Source organism: Rattus norvegicus, chromosome 4 (assembly GCF_021556685.1).
Source record: "Rattus norvegicus strain SHRSP/BbbUtx chromosome 4, alternate assembly SHRSP_T2T, whole genome shotgun sequence".
Lineage (NCBI taxonomy): Eukaryota > Metazoa > Chordata > Mammalia > Rodentia > Muridae > Rattus > Rattus norvegicus.
In genome coordinates this window covers 126,576,782-126,604,061 of record NC_141537.1, presented here as the reverse complement: position 1 = coordinate 126,604,061, position 27,280 = coordinate 126,576,782, and the positions used below count along the sequence as shown (strand labels likewise).

Genomic DNA, 27,280 nt, shown 5'->3' with positions numbered 1-27,280 from the left:
GTTGCACCCAAGAGTGATTGGTTGGGAGGGGATCCCCAACATTAGCAAGGGCTTATCCAGAAGGTTTGTCTTGGGGGGAATGTAAAGGAATAAATGACTTGACCTTGTTCCCTTCCAAATAAAAGCCATCCATTTCCCAGCCAATCCTTCCAAGGCGCCTACTGCGGGTGGTCCTGTTATAGGTACAGTAGATACAGCGGGGAGCAAGTCAGAGCTGGGCTCTGCAAATGACCAAGGGAAATTTTAACAGGAAATGGAGACATCCAGACTCATGTAATCAAAGACCAGTCACACCTTTTGCTGGCAGCTCCACCAGTTCCAACTAAAAGGACAGATGGCTGCTAGAACCCATGGCCTCACCGATCCTGATGATGTTCACTCAATAAATAAAAATTAGCCATCCAAGTACATGTGACGTTGTCCAATCATTTTTAAATAGACACCAACGCTGTGGGAAAAGAGACCTTAAAATGTGTTTTTTGTTCGTTTATTTGTTTTTAAAGCCCTGCCCTACAAACTACACATAGTTTATCCCAAATGTGGTTGATTGGTCTGAGGCCCACAATCAATGGAGGACCGGCTTTCTGCCTCCTCCTTGCTGGGACCCAGAGGCTTCTCCTGGGGAAATTGTGATCCAAGAGCACATTCCCCCTTTGTTATTTAATAGAGGCCAATAAAAAGACCTGTGATGTGGGGATGACCACTGCCTTCCCTGTGTCTTCTCCATTTCCCTTGAAGTGGGATTGTTAAAACAGCTTTAAAACCAAAACTTCTAGAAGTTTATAAAATAGAAAACTGGCAGCTAAATAAACGTGTGCAGTTGGTAGTAAGCAAGATTAACGCACATCAGGTTAGTCCACACTCCATCATCTGTCTTCGTCTGCATCCCACGGCTCTTCTGTGAAACACTTTATGCCTTGATCCAGAGGCTGACAACATCCTACACTGAGGGAAATATTTTGTACTCCTGTCTTCCGATATGGAAGTCGCTAGTAGCATGCTACCAACACTAGACACATAAAGTGGACCTGGTGGCACAGACCTATAATGCCAGCAACGAGGCCGCCTGAGGAGGTAGAATCCCAAGCCTTGGCCTAGGCGACCAAATAAATCAGCTTGGGCAGCTTAGCCACACCCTGTCCCAAAAGTCCTTTCAAAGGGTTAGAAAGCAGTTAGGGGTATATACAGCTCAGTGGTAAGGCATTTACTAGCAAGTACCAGACCGGAAACTCTATCCCCATACCACCCGAAACAAAACACAGTATAAATAAGAGGCAAGAAGTTACATCTTCGAAGGTATTAATTTAACACTTTTAACCATAGTTACCCCAAACTTTTCTAAACTTCCTGTTGCTGGTGACTACCAAATGGACTATTTGGATTCTAGTAACAAATACAGCTATAAACTAGTCAAAAACCAAGTTTAACAAAGTAAACGCCCAGACTACTTTTGTTTCAGCGCTGAGAGGTCCCTGTGTAGTAGAGTATGGCCCCAATAATTAGCATTCTCTTGCCCTTCTGGTGGTTTGTGCTTTGTTTTACAAAATGTCAGCTGGCCACAGCTGGGCATGAGAGAAAAGCAGGATGGTGGAAAGACAGACTCTCAGAACCAGCTGTCCCCGGGAGGACTAACCCCAGCCTTTCTTCGCAAACGCAGCTGTTACAACAAACTCCTCTCCTTCCGCTCAGAGTTCAAGTTCATAGTGGCAGGAAGTTCGTGTAAGGAGAGAGATGTTTACGTGTGCAGTGGCTTGGAAGTGCAAGACCTGACTAGTGCCTTTAGGGAAAGGGCGAAAACGAAGAGCACCAGGTATCCACCTTGTAGATTCTGGAATTCCAAGAGATCATTGTCTCTTTGAAGCGGAAGCTTTAAGGAGACAGCTTTTCATAGTCACTGAACACCGTGGGTGAGTGACACTGAGCAGATTAGCTTTGCCGACTCCATTTCAAAGACACTTTAGAAGACTCCAGAAGCTGTGGTGGCCTCTTTTTCTTCATCTCCATTGTTGGCCTTGGTCTTGGCAAACCTCATCATCCTTTGCAGAGTTAAGAAAACCTGGATGGGTCCATTCACAGTCATGCCTCAAACTGAAGACAATCCCCCCAACACACACACACACACACACACACACACACACACACACACACACACACACACACACAGTTGAAATACATGCAAAAGCATTCCACGAAGCTACCAATTCTCTTTCTGAAGGTGGGCTGTGATCAAGAAGTACTTACCAGTCTTATACTCCTTCTCAGAGCACCTAAGCTTTAGAACAAGACTAAAGTAATCCTCCCCAAGCCCCCAGCCACTTCCAAGCATCTCAGACCTAAATAAATAAGTCAAATAAAAAAACAGTCAAGACTCCCAGTCATTCAGAAGTGACCTGATATCTTCATTGATCAGGAAAAGAGGAAATAATGCTGGCCTGTCTCCAGGCAAGGAGAAGCTAACACATAGTTGGAAGGTTGTAAATGAAGAGATGGATGTGTGTGTGTGTGTGTGTGTGTGTGTGTGTGTGTGTGTGTTTTGTGTGTGTGTGTTTTGTGTGTGTGTGTGTGCGTGTGTTAATATTGTTGGTTCGAGCACTCTAGAGAGAACGTAATAAGGATTATAATTTTTATGTATATTTGCAATTTTACAAAACATGTTATTCTTAAACACTTATTTAAGTAAATATGTTCAGACTGCATGTTCCTTCACAGGGAAGAAAAGAGTAGATCTGGGTTTATTTCAAGCCTTTGAAATTTTGGATAAGCTTTAGGGAGCTGTTTGTAATCCCACTTTGGCCCTGTAATGACAGAAATAAGGGATGTTACTCCCTCCCTACCACCCGGGATAGAATCTGCTCACCTTCTTAGTTTTCTCTTTCCTGGTCTCTCTCTTCCTGCATGGTTCCCCCCGGCCCGTGTAATTGAAATAAAAAGCTTCTGGGTATCTGAAAATTGTGCCTTTTATGCCTCCCTTCCCCAAGGAAATCCCAGCTTTCTTTCAATACAGTCCCTGCTCTCAAATTCTAATAAATAGCAACACCCTGCCTTTAACCTGCCCCTGCCCAAAGTCTAAACTTGGAAAGCCAGAGACTTTTTCCAAAACCGTGTGCTGTTTGTTTTCTTTGAACTTAGTCAAACCCCCTCACCCAGCCAGCTTACCTGTTTCTGCAGTTCTGCATGCAGGACACTGATGAAGCCATGTTCCCTTCTTCCTTTGAATCAGCTCTGACCTATCTAAGAACCCCTTAGGTGGCCAGTGACCTGCTGGTGTCAGGGAGGAGCTCTGTCCCCTAGAGCTTGTTGGCTGTAATTGAAATCCTGTGAAATGTGGTGTAAGGGATTTCACGACCCACATGACACACTCTCTATAGAGCAAGGCTCCCCAACTTATCAGCCCAAACCCTAACTTTGCAGAAATGAAATCCGCATGAGTCCACAACTTCCATTTATCAGGAAGATTATGTGCCCTGCCCCCTCAACATGCATTCAAATCAAGTCACTTCCGAAACTTGAAGGACTTTCCTGGAGCCTAAGGATGAATTGGTGATTCTCACTTGTGGGCAATTTTATCCCTTAATGAACCTTTAATCAGTCTGGAGACACTTCTGGTAGTGACTTCCGTGAGTGGAGGTTCTCCAGGCATCAGACAGTTGAAAGGAGGAAAGAGGATGCATCAAAGACAGGGTAGCCCAACCTGAGAATTTTACCTCACCCAGTGTCTCAAAAGATGCTAAAGTTAGAAGGTCTGGTTAAAATGGAGTCATTCCCGTTGAGAGGGTGTGACGTTGTTGTTAAATACAATTCTGAGATCCTAGGATACCTTCCATATCTGTCAACTCCCAACAAGGTCGGCAAAGATAAGCCGGGAGCAGAAGGCTCCAGAAAGTAGATTGTCTAGCCAGAATGTGAATTCGCAAACCAACAAGGAGTGTCACTTATCCCAGAGGTGGGGTGCACTGGGTGGAGGTGGGGTAGTGTAAATGTACTAACGTGGCCCAGTATGGTGAGCTGAATTTCACATGGAAATTCTGGCTTGAGTGATGGCCTTCATAAACAAAATAGTGATGGTGTAGATAGGAATATTCCTCAGCATTTCAGGACATTGGATATAGTTCCTATTTGATTCTTATTCATCAGATGTTTCATCAATAGTAAAACTCTGCCCCTGGGTACGAGTCCAACACCCCCTAGCAACTGGTGGGTCTGTGTGTCATGTTTGAATATGTTGGTTGTAGTTTGGGAAACTTGTTCAAAAGTATAATTCATTCTGTTGAGCATTTGTCTGGGAAATGGGGAGCACAATTCTGATTAGGAACTAAGACAGCAGTACAATCTCTATACTGTAAATAAGTATGAATCAGACTTTCTGAAACATGACACTTGCGACCCCAGAACTCCATTCTGTGTAGCATCATCCTGGACATTGTAGAGTGCTTCTTAGCTTCCTTGGCCCCTACCTACCTGGTGCCTATAGCATACCCTTATATCGTGATAATGGAAAATGTCTTCAGACATCACCAAATGATGATCTGGGTGAGGATGACAAAGTAAGATGCCCTTTAAGCTTATTGATTTCTCCTTGCAGAATTTGGCTTTTCATATTTTTATGAGCATTGGGTCAGTGATGCTCAGCATTTCCAAAAATATATTTGATACCAAATCTTTACTTTTAGGTCAATAAAGTCTTTGAAGTTATACAGTTATTCTCTTTCTCTTCTCTGGGAAAAGAGGGGTTGTTTTGCATAGTTCTCACTGATTTATGACCTTGGGACATTGGTTGTTTCTCTGCTATTTTTTAACCCATTGGAAGAAACTATTCATGGAGCCAGCTCTTCCAGATGTGTTGATTTGGCTCTCCTGAACAGGAATTTCTGAGGGTTTCTGAGTTCCACTCCTCCAAACCAACATTGTTTTTTCTCTTTGCAAATCATTACTGCTTTAGCAGCCGACAAATTATATCTCTACCTACCAGTCCAATCCCATGCCACAAATATGACAAATATACTCAGAATGGAAAGGTCTGAGATCATATGCGCAGAGAACATTGTAGATGACATACATCTTGGATCCAAAAGAAAAAAATGAATCTTGTTTCTTCTCTTTCAATAAACTCATAAACATGACCAACGCTCTAGACTCTCAGATGCCTACAGTTTGACACTGTATCTTGGCATTGATAACTGCATAGTTCATACTTAATAATTGTACAAATGCAATTACAAAAATATCAAAGGAGATGAGAAGATGTCTCTGTGGTTAAGAGCACTTGCTGCTTTTTAGAGGCCCCAAGTTTGATTTCTGAGCACCCAAGTCAAGCAGCTCACAACTTCCTGTAACTCCAGCTTTGGGGGGCTCCAACACCCATGTAGTCTCCATGGTAACCTGAAAACAGGTGGCACACATTTACATAAACATACATACACATAGCAAAAAAACTAAAAATAAGTTCATAAAAATAATCTCTCTCTCTCACCACACACACACACACACACACACACACACACACACGCACACACGCACACACACACACAAATTCCCCTATGTTTTAAGTTAATTTGTACTTTTCTGTTGGGCCATATTTTGCCTCTGTTCTCAGCCAAGTTCTGTGTATGAAAACCCTGCCCAAGTGGTGCTGAAGTTGTGATGCTAGAGTGCTCTGTTGGTAGGGATGAAAAAGCAAATGAAATAATCCCAAGAGACTACCATTAGCCTAAGAAATAGCATAGCAGGACTTACCGTGGAACACTGCACCTCCCACTCCAAATTTAAACTAGGTGCTGGAAGATTGCAGAAAACCTGACTGAAAGCAGGTCATTTGCACTTGGCTCTTCATGAGATAATGGGTGCCATTTTCTATAATTAAATTGAACCTAAAGTTATTAATGGACTACCTATCTCAAAGGCTCTTTAAATTAAAGCTACAAGGCCTGGGGAAACAGTTCAGTGGGTAGTGCCTAGCATGTATAGAGGGAGCCCCGTGCTCCAATCCTGATATACATGAACTGGCCAGAGTGGCACATTCCTACAATCTCAACAGTCATCAGGTAGACACAGGAGGGTCAAGGACTTAAGGTTATCCTCAGCTACATAGTAAGTTAAAGGCAGGTCTAGGGGATGCATGTGATCATGTCTCAAATAAATAAATGAATGATTGAATGAATAATAAATAAATAAATAAATTGAATTTGTTTCAAATATTAGAATTTTGACCTCTGAATACATATATAACCTTGCCAGTAATTCTAGGTTAAGGATTTAACATGTCCAGATTTTCCCTAAAACCCACAAGCCACTTCTTAAAAAAAAAAAATCATACCTGCTTGACTCAGTGTAGTCCTGAACAGTCTCCAGTTGGTATCTCATTGGCTGTCTTACTTCTAAACTCGGTACCCATCTATAGTTGGCCAGATGGTTTTGACTGGGATGGAGAAATAATAGCCAAGACTCCCAACATTTTTGGCTCTGTGCTATGGGCCATGGTCCAGATCATGTGTACTATACCCACAACTGATAGTCCTCATATAATCCCGCAGAATATATTTTGTCTTGTCCATTGTGCAGGTAGGAAAACTGAGGCATCAGAAAGTTAAGGAACTTTTTTCAATTTCATGTGTCAGAAAGCTGTGGATGCAGATATGATAGAGTCCAAACTTTTGAGCTGACTCTAATCATCTGAAAGCTCCATTAAAAGAACACCACCACTTGCTCAGGTGAAATGGTTTAGCCCTACCCCTGCTTTTGAAAATTCCTTAAGGCTAAATCCTTGAGATCTGAATGTTCCCCAAGAGTGTTTTAGCTAGGACCTGCTTTTTGTCATACTTCTCACTAGTTGTGGGGGCTGAGCGTTTGCATTGTTTGAAGTGGATTTTTTTTTACACTGTACTGTATTTGATAAAGCTATCTAGGTACCTTGGAAATTGGATTTGATCACCCAGCGCTCTCTGAGCACTGAGTTTGAAATGGCTTGGTTTTCACCTGGCTGCACCTACAGGATGGGGCTTCCAATGTCTGTGAGGAAGGCCTTTCTGGACATGGCCTGATCCTAACATCAGGGGGTAGGACCTTGCCAAATAGATAGGCACACTAGTGGCAGCTTATCAGGATCTCGTAAACACAAACCTCAGATTCACACCACACAATTCAGTTACAAAATCCTGGGCTCCCCGTTTGCTTCTTAGTCTCACATAAGCCTATATCTGTTCACAATGAAAAGGTACTTTTTAAAGGGTCAGTGTTAAACAGGGACATACTGTCTCAGGAGCCATGTGTGAGTTTGCAGGTGTTTTTCACATAGGTTTTTAGTCAGAATGGAAATAGAAATTACCTGGCCCTGATAGACTTCCTTGCCTGATAGACGTGCTTCCTTCCTTCTCTTCCTCCTTATCCTCCTCTCCCTTCTTTCCCTCCTCCTCCTCCTCATGGATCCCAGACAGGCCTTGAGCACTCTGTACCAAAAGTTTCAGTACCACAGTGCTCTTAAGTGGTGGTGTGAATCAAGCACAGGATTTCATACACACTAGGAGAACTCTCTGCCAATGAAACTCTACGCATAGTCTCTCACTCATTACGTATCATACATTATATATATTTCTATCTGGAAAAATTCTATCTAAAGTGGCACTTCTGGGTAGAAGTAGCATTCTGGACCACTGAAGATCCATGGTGATCATCCATCAGCAATTAGAGAGGAGCTCTTTCTTAGTTCTTCCTCCTTCCTTCCTTTCTTCCTTTCTGTCTTCCCGTTTTTCTGACTTTCTGTCTTCTTGACTATCCTCACTGTTGCTTGATACAGGGTCTCATTATGTAGCCCAGACTGACCTTGAACTCACCATGATCATCCTGTCTGGGCTTCCTAAATGCTGGGATCATAGGCATGTGCCTCCATGTCCAGCTGGAGCGGAACTTTCTGTGTCTGTCTAGCATATGGGGGTAGCATAGATTTCTGAGTTTCTAGTTTCTGCCTTTTGCTGTTTGTTTGATATTACGATCTCAGATAAGCTTCCTCTTAGTTGTTTCTTACACAGTAACCAGCTTTATAGTTGTGAATTAGCATTAAAGTACAAGGGTGATTAGTCAGGTAGGGTTAAGGTACACAGGAGATTGGAGAGAAGATTGTTATTTATTTGTCCTTAAAATAAGCTGAGCATTGTGGGAAAGGTGGACTTGTTACTTCACTGTTCTTGTAGGGTAAATGGCAATAACAGTGCTATGGCAGCACTCATTGGTGTGTTTTATAATTACTTGTATGTTTTCCACATACCAGACTTGTTTTTAGTCTCTAGGGATTGAACAGAACACACATGCATGTACAGTCTCTCTCTCTCTCTCTCTCTCTCTCTCTCTCTCTCTCTCTCTCTCTCTCTCCATATGAAGTATGTATTTTGGGGAGTAAGGGAAGCCTATCAATAACAGTAAAGAAAGGAAATAGAGATTTCGAAAGAAGGTGATAAAAATGTATAGATTCAGGGGGAGAAGTAGGGCTTCCCACGGAAGAGTGAATGGAGACATGGGTTTAAAGGAGATTGGAGGAAGGTATCCGACAATCTTTATTTGAAGATAAGGGGAAATACAAAAGAAAACCAAGCAGCATCCAGAAACAGGATGTTTCTGGAGGCAGGAGTGTGCTGCATTTAGTGATCCTGAAAGGCAGGGGAGCTGAAATGGAAGAGGAAGACATAGGATATAGGAGTTACAGAGGGAACGGGAGGCATGGAGACAAGTTGTGGTGTGGGTAGAGAGGGGCAAGGACTAGATCACAGAGAGAGAGAGAGAGAGAGAGAGAGAGAGAGAGAGAGAGAGAGAGAGAGAGAGAGAAAGAAAGAGAGAGAAGAAGCCTCTAGGGTGGAGTGGGATGGGTTGAACAGGAACACGAGTTATTTTACAAGGGTGACTCTGGCTTCTGAATTTGGGGAAGGAAGCAGGGGAAATCCCTTTCTAGGAAGACATTGCGATAACTAAAATGAACTGTGGCTTGGAGAACTGTGCTTGGAGATGATGAGGCATTGAAAAATCTTTGAGGTAGAACTAAAGGATTAGCTGAGAGTTGGGATATAGAATAAAAAGGAAATAATGGAGTCAGATGACTGCAGGTTTTATGGACTAGGAAAACGGAAGGACAGCATTCCTGTTGTTTAAAATAGAACTGCCTATAGGAGGAACAGACATGTGGAGAGAAAAGAGAACTTCTGTTGGGAACCTAGTCATGTGATACGCACAGTGGCTTTGACTTCACATCTCTGCTGAACACCAATGCAAGCAGATGTTGGCAGTGTTGAATGTCTTTAGGTAGACAACAGAGGGAAATATGGCACTTACCTAACCATACTCTTCTTCCTTAGTCTTTGGACACCCTCTTCAATAAATCTTAGAGCAGTACAGGAATGATTTAAATTTGTAAAACAAAACAAAAAATTAAATATAATCCTAGTCCTTCCCTTAGTCAAGTTGTTTATTTTTGTATATGTCTGTTTTCTTCTCCTCTCATCTCATTCGCTGTGGCATTTTTTAACCTTGTTTTTTTTTTAACTGAAATGTGGGCAGAAGGAGAAGAGATGAAGGATTTGAATGGAGCATTAAGAGGGAAGGAGTGTGGTTTGATCTCTCAGTAGAGTAGTGTGAAATTGGAGGACCATCTGACTCAATGACCTTTGCCCATCTGTTCAGACATGGATCTCTGCAAACAGGCTCAATTATGTATGCATACTGCATTAGTGTTAGAACCCGGATGCCACTTGGTTACCCAGACTGCTTCCTAAAACACAGGGGAGATTTCAGTTCTCCCTTAGTATCTTGGAGTTGTGTGAGGGTTCCAGGACCCCTTGCAGGAACCTCCAGGTTCTGTAGATGGAGAAGTGCAAGTCTTTTGTAAGAAATAGCGTAGCACTTTTTAATACAATCTGTGCGTGTCTTTCCTAATACTATAAATCAATATAAATTCTCTACAAATATGTCTGCACTGCTTAGAGAATAATAAGAAAAAGGTCTCTACATGTTATGTGCAGGTGTGATTTTTCCCCCAGATATTTTTGATTCAAGGTTAGTTGCTTCTGTGGACTCAGAGTCCAGGGACATTGGGGGGCCACCTATATGCTTTATTTTATAGCTTCTAAGTATAAAGATGCTCCCATTACACCAAGCAGTGTATTCCCATTATGGAAAAAGTGCCAGATAGACTGAGAAAGCAGTGTGGAATGAAGGAGACCAGAAAAGACACACCGTTTCTATGTCTTTTAGCTGACCGACTGGTACTTGGCCTGAGAGAGATGCAGTTCAGCAGGAAACACTAGAGTCTAGAGATAAATTGATGAATTGCTTTTCCTACAAAAGCATTCAGTTGTAACTGAAGCTTCCCAGATCTTGGATGCTAACATAGGCCACACCACGCTGGACTGCCAAGACCTGACAGCTGCTAATTGACGAACATCTCCAGATCGCCTTGATGGCTCCAGCCCAAGACCTTTGCTCACACTCCGCTTTCAAGTTTCAGGAAAGTTTGGTTACCACTCCCACCAGTCATAGCTTGCCCATCATAGCTGAGCTACTAACTCAGACCCTTATGTTTCCTCCTTCCTTCCAGGCATATGCGTGTGGTGCACAGGAGCATGGGTGTACATATCCAAATATGTGTGGGTACATGTGCATGGGTTTGTTCCTGCACAGATATGGACATGTGCAGAGCCCCAAGTCTTCTACTGTTGCTCTCCACCTTCTTCATTGAGTCAGGTTCTCTCAATTGAACCCAGAATTCTCCAATACATCAAATATTGGCTAGCCAGCTTGCCCTAGAGATCCTCTGTCTCCTCTTTCTGAGCCCTAGAATCACTGGTGAGCTACCATGCCCAAGTAACATTTACATTCATGTTGGAGATTCAAATACAAGTTCTCATGTTTGTAACGCAAGTGTTTTAATCATTGAGCCATTCCCCTAGCCCATTTCTCAGATACGTTTCTACTTACCTTTGGAACAAGGAGATTAAGGTTTTTGAGTCTGTATCTCACCCACTACTTCTTCCAGCTGCTTTCATAAACACTTTTATTGCAGGCAGAGTGGGTCCTTACACCATCCTCATTCCCTTCCTGAAAAACACCAACGGTTTATGGATAGCCTAATGGGTAACCTCTAGAAGGATAGAAGAGCTACAGAACTGGGCAGTGGCCTAGGGCAGTCACAAGGTACATTAAGAAGAATCAGATCTGGTGATAGGATATGCCTCAGACTGCCCAAGCATTATTTAGTCAGCATGAAATTCACCAGATACCAAATTTGCAGATTTTCCTGGTTTTTGTCTCTCTTGATGAGGAGAAAAATTCTAACAATCACATTTTTGCAGAATCAAATGTACAGCGGTTTGGGTTTTCACAGATTGTCTGAGTTCATGGACTGGTGTTATTAGTGCTAAAATACATTACTCCCTCTAGGATGAACTATTTACACTGTGAGTGAAGGTGAAAGAGGGGAAGCTAGAGAGCCCTGTGCCTCCTCATTCTTGGGGGGCTTGTTGGGTTAAAGGCACTAGCACTTGACTTCAATACTGACAGATGTTTTGAAGGATAGCCCAATAGATGACATATCAATCATAGTTTCTTTTCTTAGATCTTTTAGCATTTAGCATGCCCAGAGCAACGGGGTGGGATGAGGCCAAGAACCGAATGATGGCCTCATGCCCCATCCAGCTGGGATGATTGTGACCACCATATCACCTTTCTTCTGTGCTGTTGCCTGGCAACCTCATGCTTTCTGGGGTCCTTTTCATACTAATAAGTGCCAGGGTGGTCCTGGACAGAAATAGTCATCAAGCAAGGCCATTAACACTGGCTTTACACCCTGAAATCACAGCCCTTATTTCCTATTGAAATTCTCCCTTTTCCTGTTCTGTAGTTTGGCTCTTGACCAAGAGAAGTAACTACTTACACATGAGCAGAGCACAGAAGGGGGGAATATGTATTTAGTGATAGTTGTTTCTGGTGCTAACTCTGTTCCTAGGATACTTGAAGTAGCCATATCCCAAAGTCCAGGGAAGAACAGCTGTGTTGATGGAAGTGAGAAGGATAAGCAAGAGTGGTGAGCAGAAAAGATGCATGGCACTCAAGTATGGTGCCAATTTTTCCTTACTTTGGTGAATAGAGTCCATATTAAATAGGGAATAGTCTAGAGAAGAGCAAAGAGTGTTAGCAAAGGTGTCTTCAGCACGCGTATCTGCTCTGCAGATTTTTCCGCACTCTTTAGAAAAGAAAGCACTTCACTGATATACACTGTCACCCAACTGGAACTTTGCTAAAGTCCCATCTTCACAAGTCAGCATCTCACAGAGTGTTCGGCTTAGGGTATATAAGCTGACAAGTATTTTCTTTAAAAATGCTACCTCTTTGGTGGCATATTTGGAGACATGCTAGAAATGGATAGAAAAACCATTGTGGTAATAGAAAATCCATGTTATTTTTATGTCATCTGCTCAAAATATGAAGTTTTGTATGCATTATCTCCTTTATTTGCCACAAAACTGCATTGCTCAGATTGACTCGTCTTAACAGAGAACAAATCCAAGGCAAGAGAAGTTGTGTTCCCAAGCAGCACAGTGTTATGATAGCAGTTGTGATTCAAACCCTTGGTTGCACGTTGGAGCAAGGTGGACCCCTTGCAAAAAGCTGTTCTTTTTTTAACCTCCGGTGAACAGCCAACTCTTGGACTTTCTTCTTTACTGGCTTCATGGGATCACTCTTACTAGAAGTCCTTAAAAGTCCGAAGGGCATAGTATCTGCTTGAATTCACTCTTTTCTGCTCTTTATGATAGCTGTAGATGACATGCCCAATTGGTAAAGCCAAGAGTGGGTGCCTGGTTAGCCATGGTTCTGGGCAGCATGCAGAACCATTAAAACCTCCGGTGGGACTGGCGCCAAATGATTTCCTCTTCTGTTGATCAAAACGCTATGTGTGGCTTTCTTTCTGCCTGACCTATGTGTGTCATCTAGTGTCTTCTCAATCCTTGAGCCTGAAATTAATAGGTGGATAATCTTTGTGATGGCTCACAATTCAAATATTTGAGAAATTGACCTTCCATGAATTGACAGCCCATAACTTAGAGCCTGCACCCTTCCATCCATAACTGTACTAAGATCCATTCATCAATCAACAGAATTGATAATTCACTGCAGGATATTAGGCAGTTAACAAAGAGTTAGTTAATATACTTCAAAAATGACAAAGAGAGAAGCAGGGCGTGTTTTTAGCTAAGGGGCAGGCCACTGTAAAAAAGTGTTGATATCAGAACTATTAGCACTGCCTAGCCACTCTTCCTTTTAGGAAGCTGAATGATCAGAGGACTCTGGGAGAGTCTTACAAGGCATTTCTCTGTGGCCCTTGCTTCTAGGTATTCCCATAGGGAGGTAGACATGAACATTACCCTGCTTACCCAGCTCCTTATCTAATCTAAGGACTAACATGCTGCTCATGGAGATGTACTTAAATCCTAACTCTGCTGCTTCCCGGTTTTGTGACCCTGGGTAAGTGATGTCACTCTTAGGCCCTCGGCTACTTCCTTTATATAAAGGACCCCTAAGAATACCTGATCCACATGTTTCTTTGTGATTAAAGGAGGGAAGCTAATGCATTTTAGCCCAGTATCCTGTTCGCATTAACAATTAAGTAAGAGATGCCTAATCTAGTGGTTAGTATTTATGGTCAACCTTTATCTTTGGGTAGCCTTTTTTTGATCTTCGCTTATATCAGATTAGTTCTGCACTAGAACTGAGAGATTCTGAGGGGCTCTTTCTTTATCAATATAGTATGTAGTTTATGGTTCTATTCTACAACTTAATGTGTGTTCATTTCATAAATATGTTCTGACTAGCTATAGTATGCAGAGAAGAGAATAAATGTATGTTAACTGGAGCCACATCTACCGTCTTTTTCCATCTTCTGCATGGTTCTCTAGGCTTACCATTCATTAGTGTTTGAAACTATGACCCCCGAGTCTGTGGAACAAAAGCTGTAGGCAGTTGTTCTTTTGTTTTCCCCAATGTTGTGACACTGGTGCCCTATTCGTTTCATTTGTCCCTGTATTGGCAATACAGCCTGGCAAATGGCCTTGCATCCTCCCTGATGGCATACTTCTGGGTGGCATTTAACTTTATTTTGTTAAAGGCAAAATGAAAGGAGAATCAAGAAAAACCACTTCTTTTAAGTGTAACAATTTAGGTATTATCTGCAAATTCCATAGAATCAGAAGAGAAAGACTTTGAGAAGTAATAAATACAGTGTCTAAATAGAACTCTATTCACCTACCTCAGTATGATGTTAGCCATCTGACTGCCAGAACCACTTAGAAGATTCGCACTCTTTTGCTAATTGGCTCCAGCACATGACATCCTCTTGGTCTCCCAATCCTTGTTATTCTCTACCTGCAAGTAATCAATCCTGGGCTTAGAAGTATCTGCTAGTTGATCAGGATCCCTCACTGCACATTTCACATAGGCAAAACCTCATCTGTCGAGATTAGAAATCATCTAGGCAGACACTAGACAAGGGCTGTCTTCTTGGACCACCCACTAACCGACATCTTTCAGACATCTGGTACAGTTTGACCAGTCCTGGCCCACAGTCTACCGGAGCTAGAAAAGTCAAGCCCCACCCAAATGCTTCCTACTAGCCATATTCCGTGAGCACACCTGGCCCCACCCTCCTCTCCTTACCTCCGCTAGTCCCCTCTTCTTTCTTCTGAGTTCTTTGTGATGAACTTGCCAAGTCCATCAGGAACTCTGTCATCATAGGGATGTCCATTTCCTCCTCAGTGTCACAGCTCATCCGCGTTCACCGTTGAATCCCTCTCCATCAGACGTGTACACCAGCGTGGCTTGCAGACTTCTTGATAGTTAAGGAAGCTTGACCCTTAGCCCAAGTTCAAGCTAAAAAATGCCTGGATCCTCCAAGACCAGGACCAGGGACCCACATCCATCCTCACGTTTAAAACTATGTCCCTAGAGAGCTTTAAGCCTTTGGGGAGAAACGAAGAACACGCTGCCTTCATCTTGAGTTTCCTTCCCACCAGCTGAGCTGAAATGCAGAGATTTCACATTTTCAGACAGTAGTGAGTGGAAAACGTCAGCACTTCTGACCACAGCCCAGCTTCCAGCATGCCCTTTGAATGGCCTCGCAGAAACAAAAGCTTGAAATCTCAGGCATTCAGACTGGCTGACCTCAGTGCTTCTAAGTATCAAGCAGTGATAATGATGTTTGGACTCTTGCTCAAATTTGGGGTGGGGGTTGGGACAAGGAAGAATCAGTCTCGTAACTATGTTGAGTCATTTCCCAAGAGAAAAAAGTCAGTATTCCAGGCAAACTAGGAGGCTATTTCGGCTACAAATGTAAGGAATTAAATGTTCCCAGGAGCAAGAACTTTGAGATATGTAGCCAGTAAATAACGAGTACTGGTTGACGTACTAGATGTAACTACTGTGTGTTGGTGACGCTGGCTGATGTAAATGTCATCTTTTCCCGGGAAAAGACAAAATGATCAGATGGCATTTTCCCTTGGAATGTAAGAGCTGGAACCTGTGTTTATTTGATTATCAGGGTGACAGCTCCTTTATGAAGTCATAATAGACCCATTAGTGAGCCTGGTATTTGAGTATTTCTGTGAACAGCTGATTTTCTTCCATGGTAATTTAGAAAGCATGGAATGAAGAGTGTTTGCTGTCAGAGGAGATTCCGTGAGGATTTCCAAATCACTTTGAGATCTTAGTAATTGCAGGCGACTAACATGTGTGGTGCATCATGCTAAAGTAACATTTTTTCTTTCTTTCATCACTTCTATTCAAGTTTCATCCAAAGCAAATGTGTATGGAGGTGGATGGGGGTAGTTAATCTATATATCGAAGGCTTCATGTTTAGAACTTAGTCTCTTCATCACTGGCTCCTTGGCAATGACGTTAATAGCAGGCCTCGCATGCGTCATTGACAGTAAAATACTTTTTTTTTTATTGTTGCACCGTCATTGTTCCCAGTAGAAATCTATCTACTTGTACTGGAGCAGTGTGCGTGAAACAGAATTCAAGGCATTGTGGTTGCACCGTTTTGTAGATAGCACTTGACTTATCTCGAGTGACAGGACCTGTTTCTGTTATCACAGTGTATTGGGAGGTTGGGATAGCGAAACTATACAAGGTTTAGGGATGATAACCTCTTAGGGCAGTGTCTGGCACATAGTGAATGTGAGAATATTGAGGCTCTTCTAATTCCAATGTTTAGACCCTGTTTTCTAATGACCCTGGCAGATTATTAACTCTCTCGTGAACTCTCTTTCCCTACTTCACATTGAGGGATGGCTTGTTTGTACAGTTTGCACACTGAGATGACTATTCCTAAGGATGTATTTGCACTAATTTCACCCATGTTTATTTGATGAACATTTAAAAAACTAATCCTTTTTTACTCTAGTCAAGCAAATGTTACCACCTACTATTCCATATGCTTTGTATCAGACCCATTTCTTACAAATAAAAACACTCTTGATGCTCAGTGTTTTTTTTTTCCTACCAGGGTGTACCACCTTTAAAGTGGTAGCAAATATTACCATCTGTTTAGCTGCCCAAACCAGAAATCTGAATGTCATCTTTTGCCCTCTTCCTTTCATGCTACTGCTGACCCATAAGGCACTATCACTTTTATTTAAAAAAAAAAAAGGCACAACCTTAACCTACCAACTATCCCCACCCAAGTATATACCAGCGGCTCACAACCTCCCTAATGGCATTCAGTTCCTTGTGTTGAGATGACCCCAATGTAAAATTATTTTGGTTTTGCTACTGTTGTTAATCATAATGTAAATATATGATATGTGACAACCCACAGGTTAAGAACCTCTGTTCTTATATTCATCCAAGCCCCCACCACCACAGTGACTCTTGCCAACACAAATATGGTGGCTTCATTTCCACTGACCTTGTATTCATGTCTAGTACTTGCCTCTTTAGTCAAGGTAGAATTTTCAAAACAAAAGTTAGAATATTCCTTATCATGAATTAAGTCTCCACTAAGATTTCCCATCATGTGCCATATATAATTCAGCCTCATATTTATGACCTTCAGGCTCCCCTGGTGTAGCTCTGCAGAAGACCTCAGGGAGCTCTCTGTGACTTACTCCAACTATTTGTTTCTTAGAAGGCAACTCAGTGAAGAGTCACACTACGCAATAATGAGTCATAGTTTGGACAATGTTCATTTCCATGACTTGTCTCAATGCTCCCTGAGGTCAAGGGCTTTGTCAATTTTGTTATTACCTTATCTCTAGTGTGTCATATGATTTCTATCACAGGACATGTACACAATAGATGTTCTGTTCATTAAGCCAATGAACTTACCCCAAATTGTAGTTATAACTTCATGTTTTCCTATTGAAAATGATCAGTTGATTGCTTACAGTAGAGATTATCTTTATGCAAGTCATTAGCCATTCTCAGACACTGAACTTCTAAGAACTTTATTACAAGCAGCCTATAAGAATGATACCCAGTACTCTTCATGTACCCAAACACTATGGGTTAACTGTTGTAGTTTTTGTTTGGATACAGACATTCCAACTAGGCTTGCTCCTTCCAACTTGTAAAATATTAAGATTTCCATAATGGCTACTCCAAATCATATTTTCATGAATATTTTAATCTTAAAGTAAAAAGTTAAAGCCAAATGCACTAATATACATATTTTAAGTTCTCTACCAGCTCCAGTGGAAAATTTTATAATGGTTTGTTTTTTAACAGAAAAACATTTTTGGCACATTTATGAATGGTATAACTTTGAGGATGTCTGGTAATAATGATAAAATTAGTACTTGGCTCCTTAGTTTACATGGAGCTGTTTGTCTATTAGGCATAAAAGGGCACTTTGGTAATTTAAGCCAAAAAATAACAAAGTTATTGCAGGGAGTGGGGATAAGAAATGTGAAATCAAGAGAAATATAATGTGAAATCTATTTTCATTGAGACTTTGCTTTTTTTCCCCTCCATTCTTAAATTTACTCCTCTCTAGAAAACAAGACAATTATATTGGGAAATAAAATGTCTGTAAAGATCTGAGCCATCGGTTTATGATGGCTGAGTAAAGACTCATAATTGCTAATGAAGCCTTGGATGTTGAATGTCTCAGTGCACCCATTGGGGCCAGCCACTTGCCTGTTCTACAAGAAGCTGTCACGTCAAATTCTTGTCCAGACTCCATGGGCACTTTGATTCTTAAACCTTTCTAAGAAACCTAATCTGAAATCAAAGTCAAGTTCCCTAGATGTGGTCAGACAGGGTCACATTTAAAACAGTCCAGTGAACCCACAGATCAAAGTTGAAAGGTAATGCCTCCCTCCTGAGGTCGGCACAGACTCACCCACCAGCTAACCTTTTCAGGGGTTTTTTCCTTGCCTCTTTCACCTCTTTCCAATGGGCTGGAAAAATGAGAGCTTTTTCCCTTAAAGAAATAGATGGAGAGTTTCCTTAAATAGGATCTTGAAAAAGTTGGGCGCGGCCATCTTGAAAATGTAGTTTATACCAGTCAGTGAATTGGGAGATATTTCATTGAAGATGTGTTTTTAAGCTTTTGTAGCTGAACTTCCCTCAGTAAAATGGTCATAGTAATTTCAGAATCAGTTTTCAGGTTAAATTGTCAGGATCTTCCCATGCTCCTGTACGAAGCAACACACCACACAGGGCTCCTGCCAGAATGTTACACTGCATGGGCTTTTGTTTGTTTGTTAGTTTGTTTGTTTGTTTTTCTATTGCTACCTTTCTTCCCTGTAAGACTTTGAGTTATTCTCCAGAATGGCCCTGGAAATAAGTGGGTAACTCTCATTAGACTTGATCTTATCGGCATATGACACGATTTCTTTTTTTTTAAAATCAAAGTCACTGTGATTAAAAAAAAAAAAACAACAACCTTGCCATTGCTTTATATTGCAGTGTTCTGTCTCTTGTGGTCGAGGGCATAAACATCGAAATGTTTACTGCTTGGCAAAAGATGGAAGCCATTTAGAGAGTGATTACTGTAAGCACCTTCCTAAGCCACATGGGCACAGAAGGTGCCGAGGAGGACGGTGTCCCCGATGGAAGGCTGGCGCATGGAGTCAGGTGAGCGATGCTTCTCTACTGCTTCTTACTGTCCAGCCCTGGGCCTGACACCAGCATATTCTCTTGTGTCTCTCTGCCCTGCTCTCACTTTACAAACTGGGAGGAATCTTCACCAGGCAGGCTGGGTGGCCTTAGACAAGTGATCTCAGCCAACAGTGCTTTGGGCCACTTGTGGGGCTATCTCAGATGGTGATAGGCAGCAGACGTCTAATACAGAGTAGCCCTTCCGTTTGTGGCTGGTGGCCATGAGCCATCATTTGCCACTTACAAAGGTTTCACTTAGAGTGCACTGAGATGAGCTATTGTCACCTGGCTGGAATGGACACTCAGTTTACCTCAGAGATTCTTTCCTATCATATAGAGTATCTAACAGAGATGACTTTGGGGAAAAGGAGTATATTTTGAATTTCCATTTCAGAGGATACTGATCTGGCATAGCAGGGAAGGCATAGCACCTGGTGCAGCACAGTCTGTGGACCAGTGGTTTGGGGCACAGCTGTTCAAATCTTGCAGGTCAGGAAGGAGAAAGACAGAGCTGAAAGCAAGCAGGACCAATCTGTAACCCTCAAGGGCAACCCCCAAGGACCTGTCTCCACTAGTGATAACTCCCACCCCACAGTGCTACCATCTGCGAATGAGGATGGACATGTGGGACACTTCACCTTCAATCCTAACAATTGTCAGTATGAAATGCTGGCTAACATCTCTCTGCCAGTTTGCTTGTTCACAACTGAAATGGGGAACATGAAGGAGAGCTCTCTGTCATTTTGTAGCTGTGGAACATTGGGTGGCTTGTTTGACCTTCCTGGGCCTATCCCATGTGGTTCTTAGGGGGGTTTAAAGTAGCAATGAATGCCAAGCGCTTTGCTGGTGGGAGAGAGTCGGGGGAGTTGAATCCAGTAGAGTCTCAAGTCATTTTGTTTGGATAAGGGTGATGTATGCTTTAGATGGGGAGGAGAAGAGGGACCCAGGACTCCAAGTACCTGCAAAAGCAACTTTAGAAGCTTGACAAACTCAAGTCATTCTTATGTCCTTAGAGTCGGTCTCCTAGAACCCCACTGCTTGTATATTCTCCCACTATGGTTCACGGTGCTCGCTTGAAAGTAGTGAGGTTCAATTTCTTTTTAAAACATTCTACTCTTAATGCTGAGCTGATCAGATTCAGCAGGAGGTATCCAGTCTTCTCATTCTCCCAAGCTGTGGTAAGTCACGCTAATGACTCCCAAGGATCAGTGAAAACTAGGCTTAGGGTTCATGGTTTCCAGAAAAATTCTTCCAGCTCTGGATGTAGCCATATTAGCACCAGGAGAGCTGTGGATTTTCCACTTTAATATTCCAGAGGAAAATCCCTCTAGAATCTGAATGCTGCTTAAACGTCCTCCACTGATATTGCTGTTCTCTCTACCCGAGTTCTACTTTACAGAAGAGTACAATGCAGGGCACCATTCCCCAGCACAATGGCCTGGCCCTCTTGAGGCTTGTGTCATAAAGAAACATCTGGGATTTGCTTGTTGGCTTTAATTTGGCAATCAAAGAATGTGTGCTCTGCCTTCCCCTGGCTTCCGTCAGGGATCCTGTTCAAGGCACTATGTCACACTTGTCATCTTCTCTAATGGTTTCTAAGTGACCATTATCATCTCTTAACTTCCAGCCCTTTTGTTTTTGGAGCTATTCAGTTCATGCAAAGCCTGCAGCTAACATTATTTAAGATGCCACACTAATTAGGTTGTCCTCTCGTAGGCTTTCATGCTCTGTTACTCTTTGCTATGTTCCTTGGCCTTTTCTTATCTATTTATCTAATGCACTCCCCCACCCCAGAATATTAAGTTTAGAGCATGTAACCATCATACATCTTAAAAACCAATTTATTCACTGAAGAGATGCATAAAAGAGTCATTTGCTCTTTACTAGGAAACAAGAACTGAGTTTTATTTCAATATCCAGGAGACGCCTAAAATTGCTTACAAAGTAGGATGTTAGGTCTAAAACCTGTTTTGTTTGTATCTTTGTTTTTTTAAACATAGATTATTATCAAAATGTCTCTTTAAAAAAAAAAGCACACCTGTTCAAAACAGTCACTCAGAATTGATTTGCAGGGATATATTATGAAAAGAGGCAAGACCTGAAAATTACTTGGACTTCCGGTTGATGGAGAAAAACTGCATGCTTAAGGATTATGGACTCCCTAATTAGCTAGTGGTAAACAAGGCTATCCCTAAGGCTATGATGTTGAGCAAAAGAAATGAATGCTCACTTGTATAATATTCAAATTTTTTATCTGACCCTTCTGTTGTCTGGTAGTCTATGTTCCAGTCATCTTGTCTTCCAGATATAAAGAATTATTAGTACGACTGTTCATCTTGTCAACAGGTCTGATGTTTCTAGGATGTATTGAATGTTGCCATAGAGCTCTACCATCCTTAATAAGCTCCCAAAATGGAGTGTTTTGTGAGGTAAAGTGGATGTTCCATTTCCGGATCCTTTGAAATCCTAAAGCTGTAAAGGAAATTCACTTAAAAAAAATCCTCAGTAAAGTCTTAAAGGGTTTCTTTTTCCCTCAAACATTCATGTTCAATTTGTTTGGAAGATTTTGATCAAGGGCTAAGGGATGTTGATGAAATTCTAAGACAAAATCACCACTGGGTTCTTGATTCAGCCTGATGATGTGAAGGCTCAATGCTGTCCCCTGGGGCCAATGCCCTATGAGGTACAGTTAGCTAGGATTATGCTGATCTTCTAGAAGATCACCCCCTAAAATGATCAGAAAAAAAGCATATTGGGTCAAAAGGAATACTTCTTTACTCATTGGTCCTGATCCTGAGGCGCTGCCCCTTTTCTGATGGGTGGGGTCAGGATGGGCCTTACAAACCATGGAACTCCATCCACTTCACTTCCTTACTGATGCAACATGTAATGGAATTCTCCAAGCCATGATGTCTCAGATTCATAAGATTTCACTACCAAGTGATCTCTGCTGCAGACGTAACAATGAAACTGTCAGGTTGCCCTCTCAATCACTGCCCTTCTTGGTGTTGAAGGGAAGCAACCTGATTGTGGCACTTGCTGCAGGAGGCTCGTCAAGTGTGTTCTGGAGACAGCGGTAAATACGCTGCTTGTGCCCTTTGGGACATTAAGGGGACAGTCCTGTGAATGGTGACTAGAAACAGTTGCTTTAGTGCTTTCTGGTACTAATTACTTGATTATTTGGGTTTTATTTGAGCCATGATCATTGATGGTGCACAGTATAAAACGTTGCCTTATGGTAGTACCGAGTTTGAAAACTGAGAGCCAAGCTTTAATCTAATCTACAATGGCTTTGCCACATTGCGGTGCCAAATTTGATTTTGATTCAATTTTTTTTTTTTTTTGCTTTTTTTCCCCCTTGAGCTATGGTAATTGTCTCTGTTCTTCACTGTGTTTGTGGGATGTCTATTGGAAAGGCTTATTAGGAAATAGAAATTTAGTTTATAGAAGATGCTTAGCACACTGCTAATCACTTAACTGGAGGTTATCTTGTACCCCATGAGACAATTAGCAGCGAAGTCTGGAGATGGAGTCTTCACAGCTTGTACTGAGGGATCCCTAACTGGGTTTAGTAGAGACAAAGGAAGAACACATCCGAACTTCTATGGTGCCCAGAACATCCCAACAACAGAGAAGTACTTGGCTGAGACCCCTGTATAGAACTCAGCACATGGGTTGCACTTAGTGAAAGCCTAGCAAGTGATATTATTATTTATAGAAGTTATTATCATTATTATTATTATTTCTAAAAGATTTATACATCCATTTTCAAGTTAATTCCCATTTTTAAAATAATGTTACCACAAAAAAGCACAGCATAAGTCTAGAATAAATTGTGTGACAAAAATCCTTTCTAATTTTTCAGGTTATACATCGATTCCCCCAAACATGAGAAATTTCACAGATTTTATATTTTTTTTTAAATCTATATAAGTGACAGGTTCCACTTAAGCCAGTGAGTTCTATATTCTAGCACTGCACAGCAGGGAGCTAAAAGAGATGAAGCCGGGCTCCCAGCTCAGCTCACCGTGAAAAACACCCCCTTTCAGAACCTTTCAAACAGACAGGCCCTACCAAGATGATGGGAGGGGCGCCTTAATAAAGGGAGTGCAGACATCCTCTGCCTTGGAACTAAAAAATTCACTGAGCATAGCTAGATCCGGGATCGTGCTGGGGGACTTTCTGATGCTGGGTTTTTCTAAGGGATTCAGCAAAAGTCCCTCAGAGTTCATCAAGCAAAGCTGGATGCGACTGCACATAAATTGTTGTCTTCCGGGAACCAGTGCAGGAGAATGAAATACAGTTGGAGCATACCTCGTTCTGTGAGGAGATTACCACAAATGCACTATCCAGAAAGGCAGGCTTTGCACGTCACTCTTCATTTAAGTCATAGTAATTGCTTCTAACTAATAAAAGTATTAGTTCAAAGTTGCCCTCAGTATTATGATAATCAGAAGCCAGAACAACGTATTGTGTGATAAAGGTCTCCTGTGTCTTCAATTTGTCTCATGCAGAATTGTGAAGCATCTAAGAAGTGATTGTTAAAGCTGTAGACACTTAACAACTCTCAGCTCCTTACTTTCACTGCCCGTTAGGTGCTTCGTTTTTTAGTAGTGATAGCCTCGAAAAGAGGTTTGGGGGTCTAGGGAAATAGCTTGGCAGAATAGTCCATGTTCTGTCAGCATGAGAATGAAGATTTGATTCTGGGCCACCCAGGTCAAAATCTGACAGCACACTCTTGTCGTCCCACTTCTAAAGGAGGCAAAGCCTGGAAGATCTCTGTTGCTTGTTGGCTAGCCAGTGTAGTTGAATCTGTGAGGGAGCCTTTCTCAAAAAAGAGTGATTGGGGAAGAAACCCACCATTGAATACTGGCCACCATATGTACTTCACCACCCGCTACATACACAAAGGAGTTTCATTTACTTAACAGGCTAATTAGTACTAGATTTTCTAAAGGTCTTGTCCACTTTTATTTGTTGTGAAAACATCATGTGATTTTTTTTTTAACTTACCAACTTTATATCAAATCCCTGTGTGTTTGCCTCATTCTTCTCTTTATATTTCTATTGCATACTGTTCTAGAAGTATATTCTTGGATTTAAGGATCCAAATCCAAATAGCCAGAACTCTTTGGTTGTTGTTAACGACATTTGAATATTTCTATCATTTGCTGGGCAACTCTACTCTGGTCCTTTTTCCAGTGCAGCCAGTGTAAAATATTATAACTCACGTAGTCCCTGTCAGCCTTAAGTGGCTGTTGTTTGAAGACAAAGCCATTCGAGGTATTTAAGAGTCCTCCCCTTATCCTTCCCGGAACATAATGACTTTAAAGTCTGGTTCCTTGTGGGTCACAAACTCATTCAATTCAATTAATCCAATTAAACCCAGACAATGGCAGCCATGTTGGGACGAAGCATTGTCTTCCACTCCCTTTGATGTGAGCCATGAACCTCTTCCCCAGCATAGATTTCTCTGAAACAATAGGATTTCCAAAGCCGCCTTCTTCTCGGAAGAAGCCTAAGCTGCAGAATCATCCCCTTGGCCTTACAGACATCTTGACAGAATTTCCATCTTTCACAGAGCACCTTGAATTTTCCTACGAGTAAATTGGACAAGCGTGCAATTGTAACATAAAGAACCTGGTTCTGATTCAGAAGAAGACCTCTCTCTTCCTCACTACATGGCATGAATGTCTGATAACTTGGTTTCTCGACACCAGGCAAATTAATAGAGACTGATTATACCCACCCCCAAATTGCTAATAAACTCTAATAACCAAGTGCAGTGTTATGCAGCTCTTTCTAATCAAAGGTTGCCTTTGGTTTCTGACTGCCAAAACCTTAATAAAGACAATAATTCTTGGCTTGCCCATAAGTGAGATTATGCAACCAGCAAGGAGGAAACCATTAAAAAATTAATTTAGGGGAAAGTTAATTGGTGTTTTGCAACTTGGTCAACAAAATGTTTCTTCGTGATTAATGGGATTTTTCAAGGACTGAAAAACAGTAAGCCTGAGGAAATTACTTTCCCTTCCTAGCTTTTATTCTTCATCTATCCATTTGAGATTATAAGGAGGCAGAGATAGTTAAGGAATTCCATGATTTGAACAAACAAACAACAAGCGAAGCAATGTTCTGCCTCCAGGAATAGAAACTAGAAAAATAAAGAATCAGGAGAAAGTCATTCTGCTTATGTGGTCTTAATTGTCAGTGGTTGGCTCTCTGTGGGTTAGACTATAGAACTGTATCTCCCAATTTTCACAACCCATCCATCTTCCAGCAAGGAAGTCATGCACAGTTTTTCATTTGTCTGTTTCAATGTGGCAGCAACACTTCTGGATTGTGCTATTTCCCCACAGTCTCTCCACCCTCTGTCATCCACTGAGAGCTTTGCTTCCTCCCCGCTTGTGGCTCCTGCTCCTTGCCCAGCACTGGCAGCAAGTTTCCAGCTTTTAGACCTTGCCTTGGTGTCCCCCTCCTTGGAAATGAGAAAGCATTTTGACTGCTGTGAAAATCATTGGATTAAGAAAGCATTGGCCTCCCCGTGACCCACCCCTTCCCGCCCTCCAGAAGGAGCCCAAGTGCCTACTTACATCCTGTGTCTTCTCAGTGCTCTGTGTCCTGTGGCCAAGGAGTGCAGCAGAGGCATGTGGGCTGTCAGATCGGGACACACAAAACAGCCAGAGAGAGTGAGTGCAGTTCATACAGCAGACCAGAGTCGGAGCGTGTCTGCCAAGCCTCACCATGTCCTCTCTACACTTGGAGGGCAGAGCAATGGCAACAAGTAAGTAGAGCCATGAAGTAAGTGCACACCAGTCTGCATGTCGCTCCACCCCCTTGTCAGCATCAGATCCGCACCCTATGGAGCCGGCAAAGCCATTGAGCACAGTGGCATTGCTGGCTCCTTCCCAAAAAAAAAAAAAGTTTGCTGTCAGGCTCTAGACAATTCCTGTTTGTGTCTCTCCTTGTGTTCTTGGATATTCCAGAGCTGGGTTCACTGAAATGGGAAGGGGGAGAAAAAGCTTTGGTATGCCTCTGGTCAAGAGTATAGGGATAGAGGAGGAAACTGCCCTTCACTGGAGGGCAGATGACGATGACGGGAGGAATAGTTTAGTATGTGTTTGGACTGGGTTATTCTGTGTTCATTTGAATAGCCTTAACCTGCTAGTACTTGTGGTAAAGCTTAGTCTCTTATTTTCCCTTTTCCTGTGCCATTGACTGTCAGGGAGAGAAAATGAGCTCTCGAGTGAAACACTCACCAATTAGGGTAGAATTTCCAGTGGTTTCCACAATTGGTAGAATCCACAGGAACTGTTAAGTTCGTGCAGAAATGGGCTGGACTTATTCTCCTACTCCTCAAGTTAATGCTTGACTTTAGCAGACATTTAGGTGTCTGTGCTGGAAAGTCTAGTTGCTGAGGGGAGGAGGGTAGAGGTGGTATAAGACATTAGAGGGAGATAACCCCAGTTTCCAGAACAGAATGCTGGGTTATAGAACGAATAGGACAGAATTAGAAAGTAAAATCAGATCTGCTGACCCTGGAATTACATAAAATATGCACACTGCTGAAGAGGGAAGATGAAGGTCCCACCTGCACTGAGACTGGCTGGCAACCCAAGGCAGCATACTTTGAGGGTGATTGTTCTGCACTTGGCGCTGTGCTGGGAGCTTTCTGTCTATCGTCTCAATTTATCTTTTGGACAACTAGATGAGGTGAGAATTATTATCATCCCCTTTCTCAGGTGGTAAAAGTAAGGTTCAGACAGACTTTGCCAGGTGTCCAAGGATCCCACATCTAGCAGCTTGAGGAAGTCACACGTGGCCCTGTTTGATTTCTCTCATCTTTATGATTTTCTACTGTATTCTGCACCCCTGGGATTGGCTTCCCAGCCCTGCTCACCTCTGTCCGCTCTTGGTGATGGATCCATTCCTTACCACAGTGGTTCATCTCTTTAGGGATGCTTCCTTCTCCATCTGCTTGGTCATGTTGCTTGTTTTCGTTCTAGACCTTTCTTGCTTCTGTCAGATAGTATCGGGAACAACACGTAAGACAGTTAGGTTTAAGATTATTTGAACTTGAGCCAGATATAGTATCAGGAACTTGTATGCTTAGAATAATACCACCGTGGTCTCTATCTCAGCCACATGACTT

General features: G+C 42.1%; 1 protein-coding gene and 1 long non-coding RNA gene across 6 annotated transcripts in view; one reads left to right on the top strand and one right to left on the bottom strand.

The window, feature by feature from the left end:
• Adamts9 (ADAM metallopeptidase with thrombospondin type 1 motif, 9) overlaps positions 1–27,280 on the top strand; it is a 171,609-nt gene that overhangs the window by 102,724 nt on the left and 41,605 nt on the right. For 2 of the 3 annotated variants that reach the window (NM_001429136.1, XM_087657556.1), the window contains 2 exon segments: positions 18,937–19,104; positions 25,739–25,912. In NM_001429136.1, the coding sequence (NP_001416065.1) occupies positions 18,937–19,104; positions 25,739–25,912 (342 nt within the window). 3 annotated transcript variants of the gene reach the window in all.
• On the bottom strand, positions 472–26,206 carry LOC102554570 (uncharacterized). Of its 3 annotated transcripts, none has more exons than XR_015686906.1 (6): positions 25,722–26,206; positions 14,686–15,046; positions 14,279–14,394; positions 10,954–11,073; positions 3,157–5,379; positions 472–2,056 (listed from the first exon to the last, which is right to left on the bottom strand). It is a non-coding gene; the product is annotated as an uncharacterized LOC102554570 (long non-coding RNA). The 3 variants fall into 3 exon arrangements; XR_015686907.1 differs by lacking the exon at positions 472–2,056 and adding an exon at positions 9,313–9,360 and having other exon boundaries at positions 4,642–5,379; positions 25,722–25,751; XR_015686905.1 differs by lacking the exon at positions 472–2,056 and having other exon boundaries at positions 2,532–5,379; positions 25,722–25,816.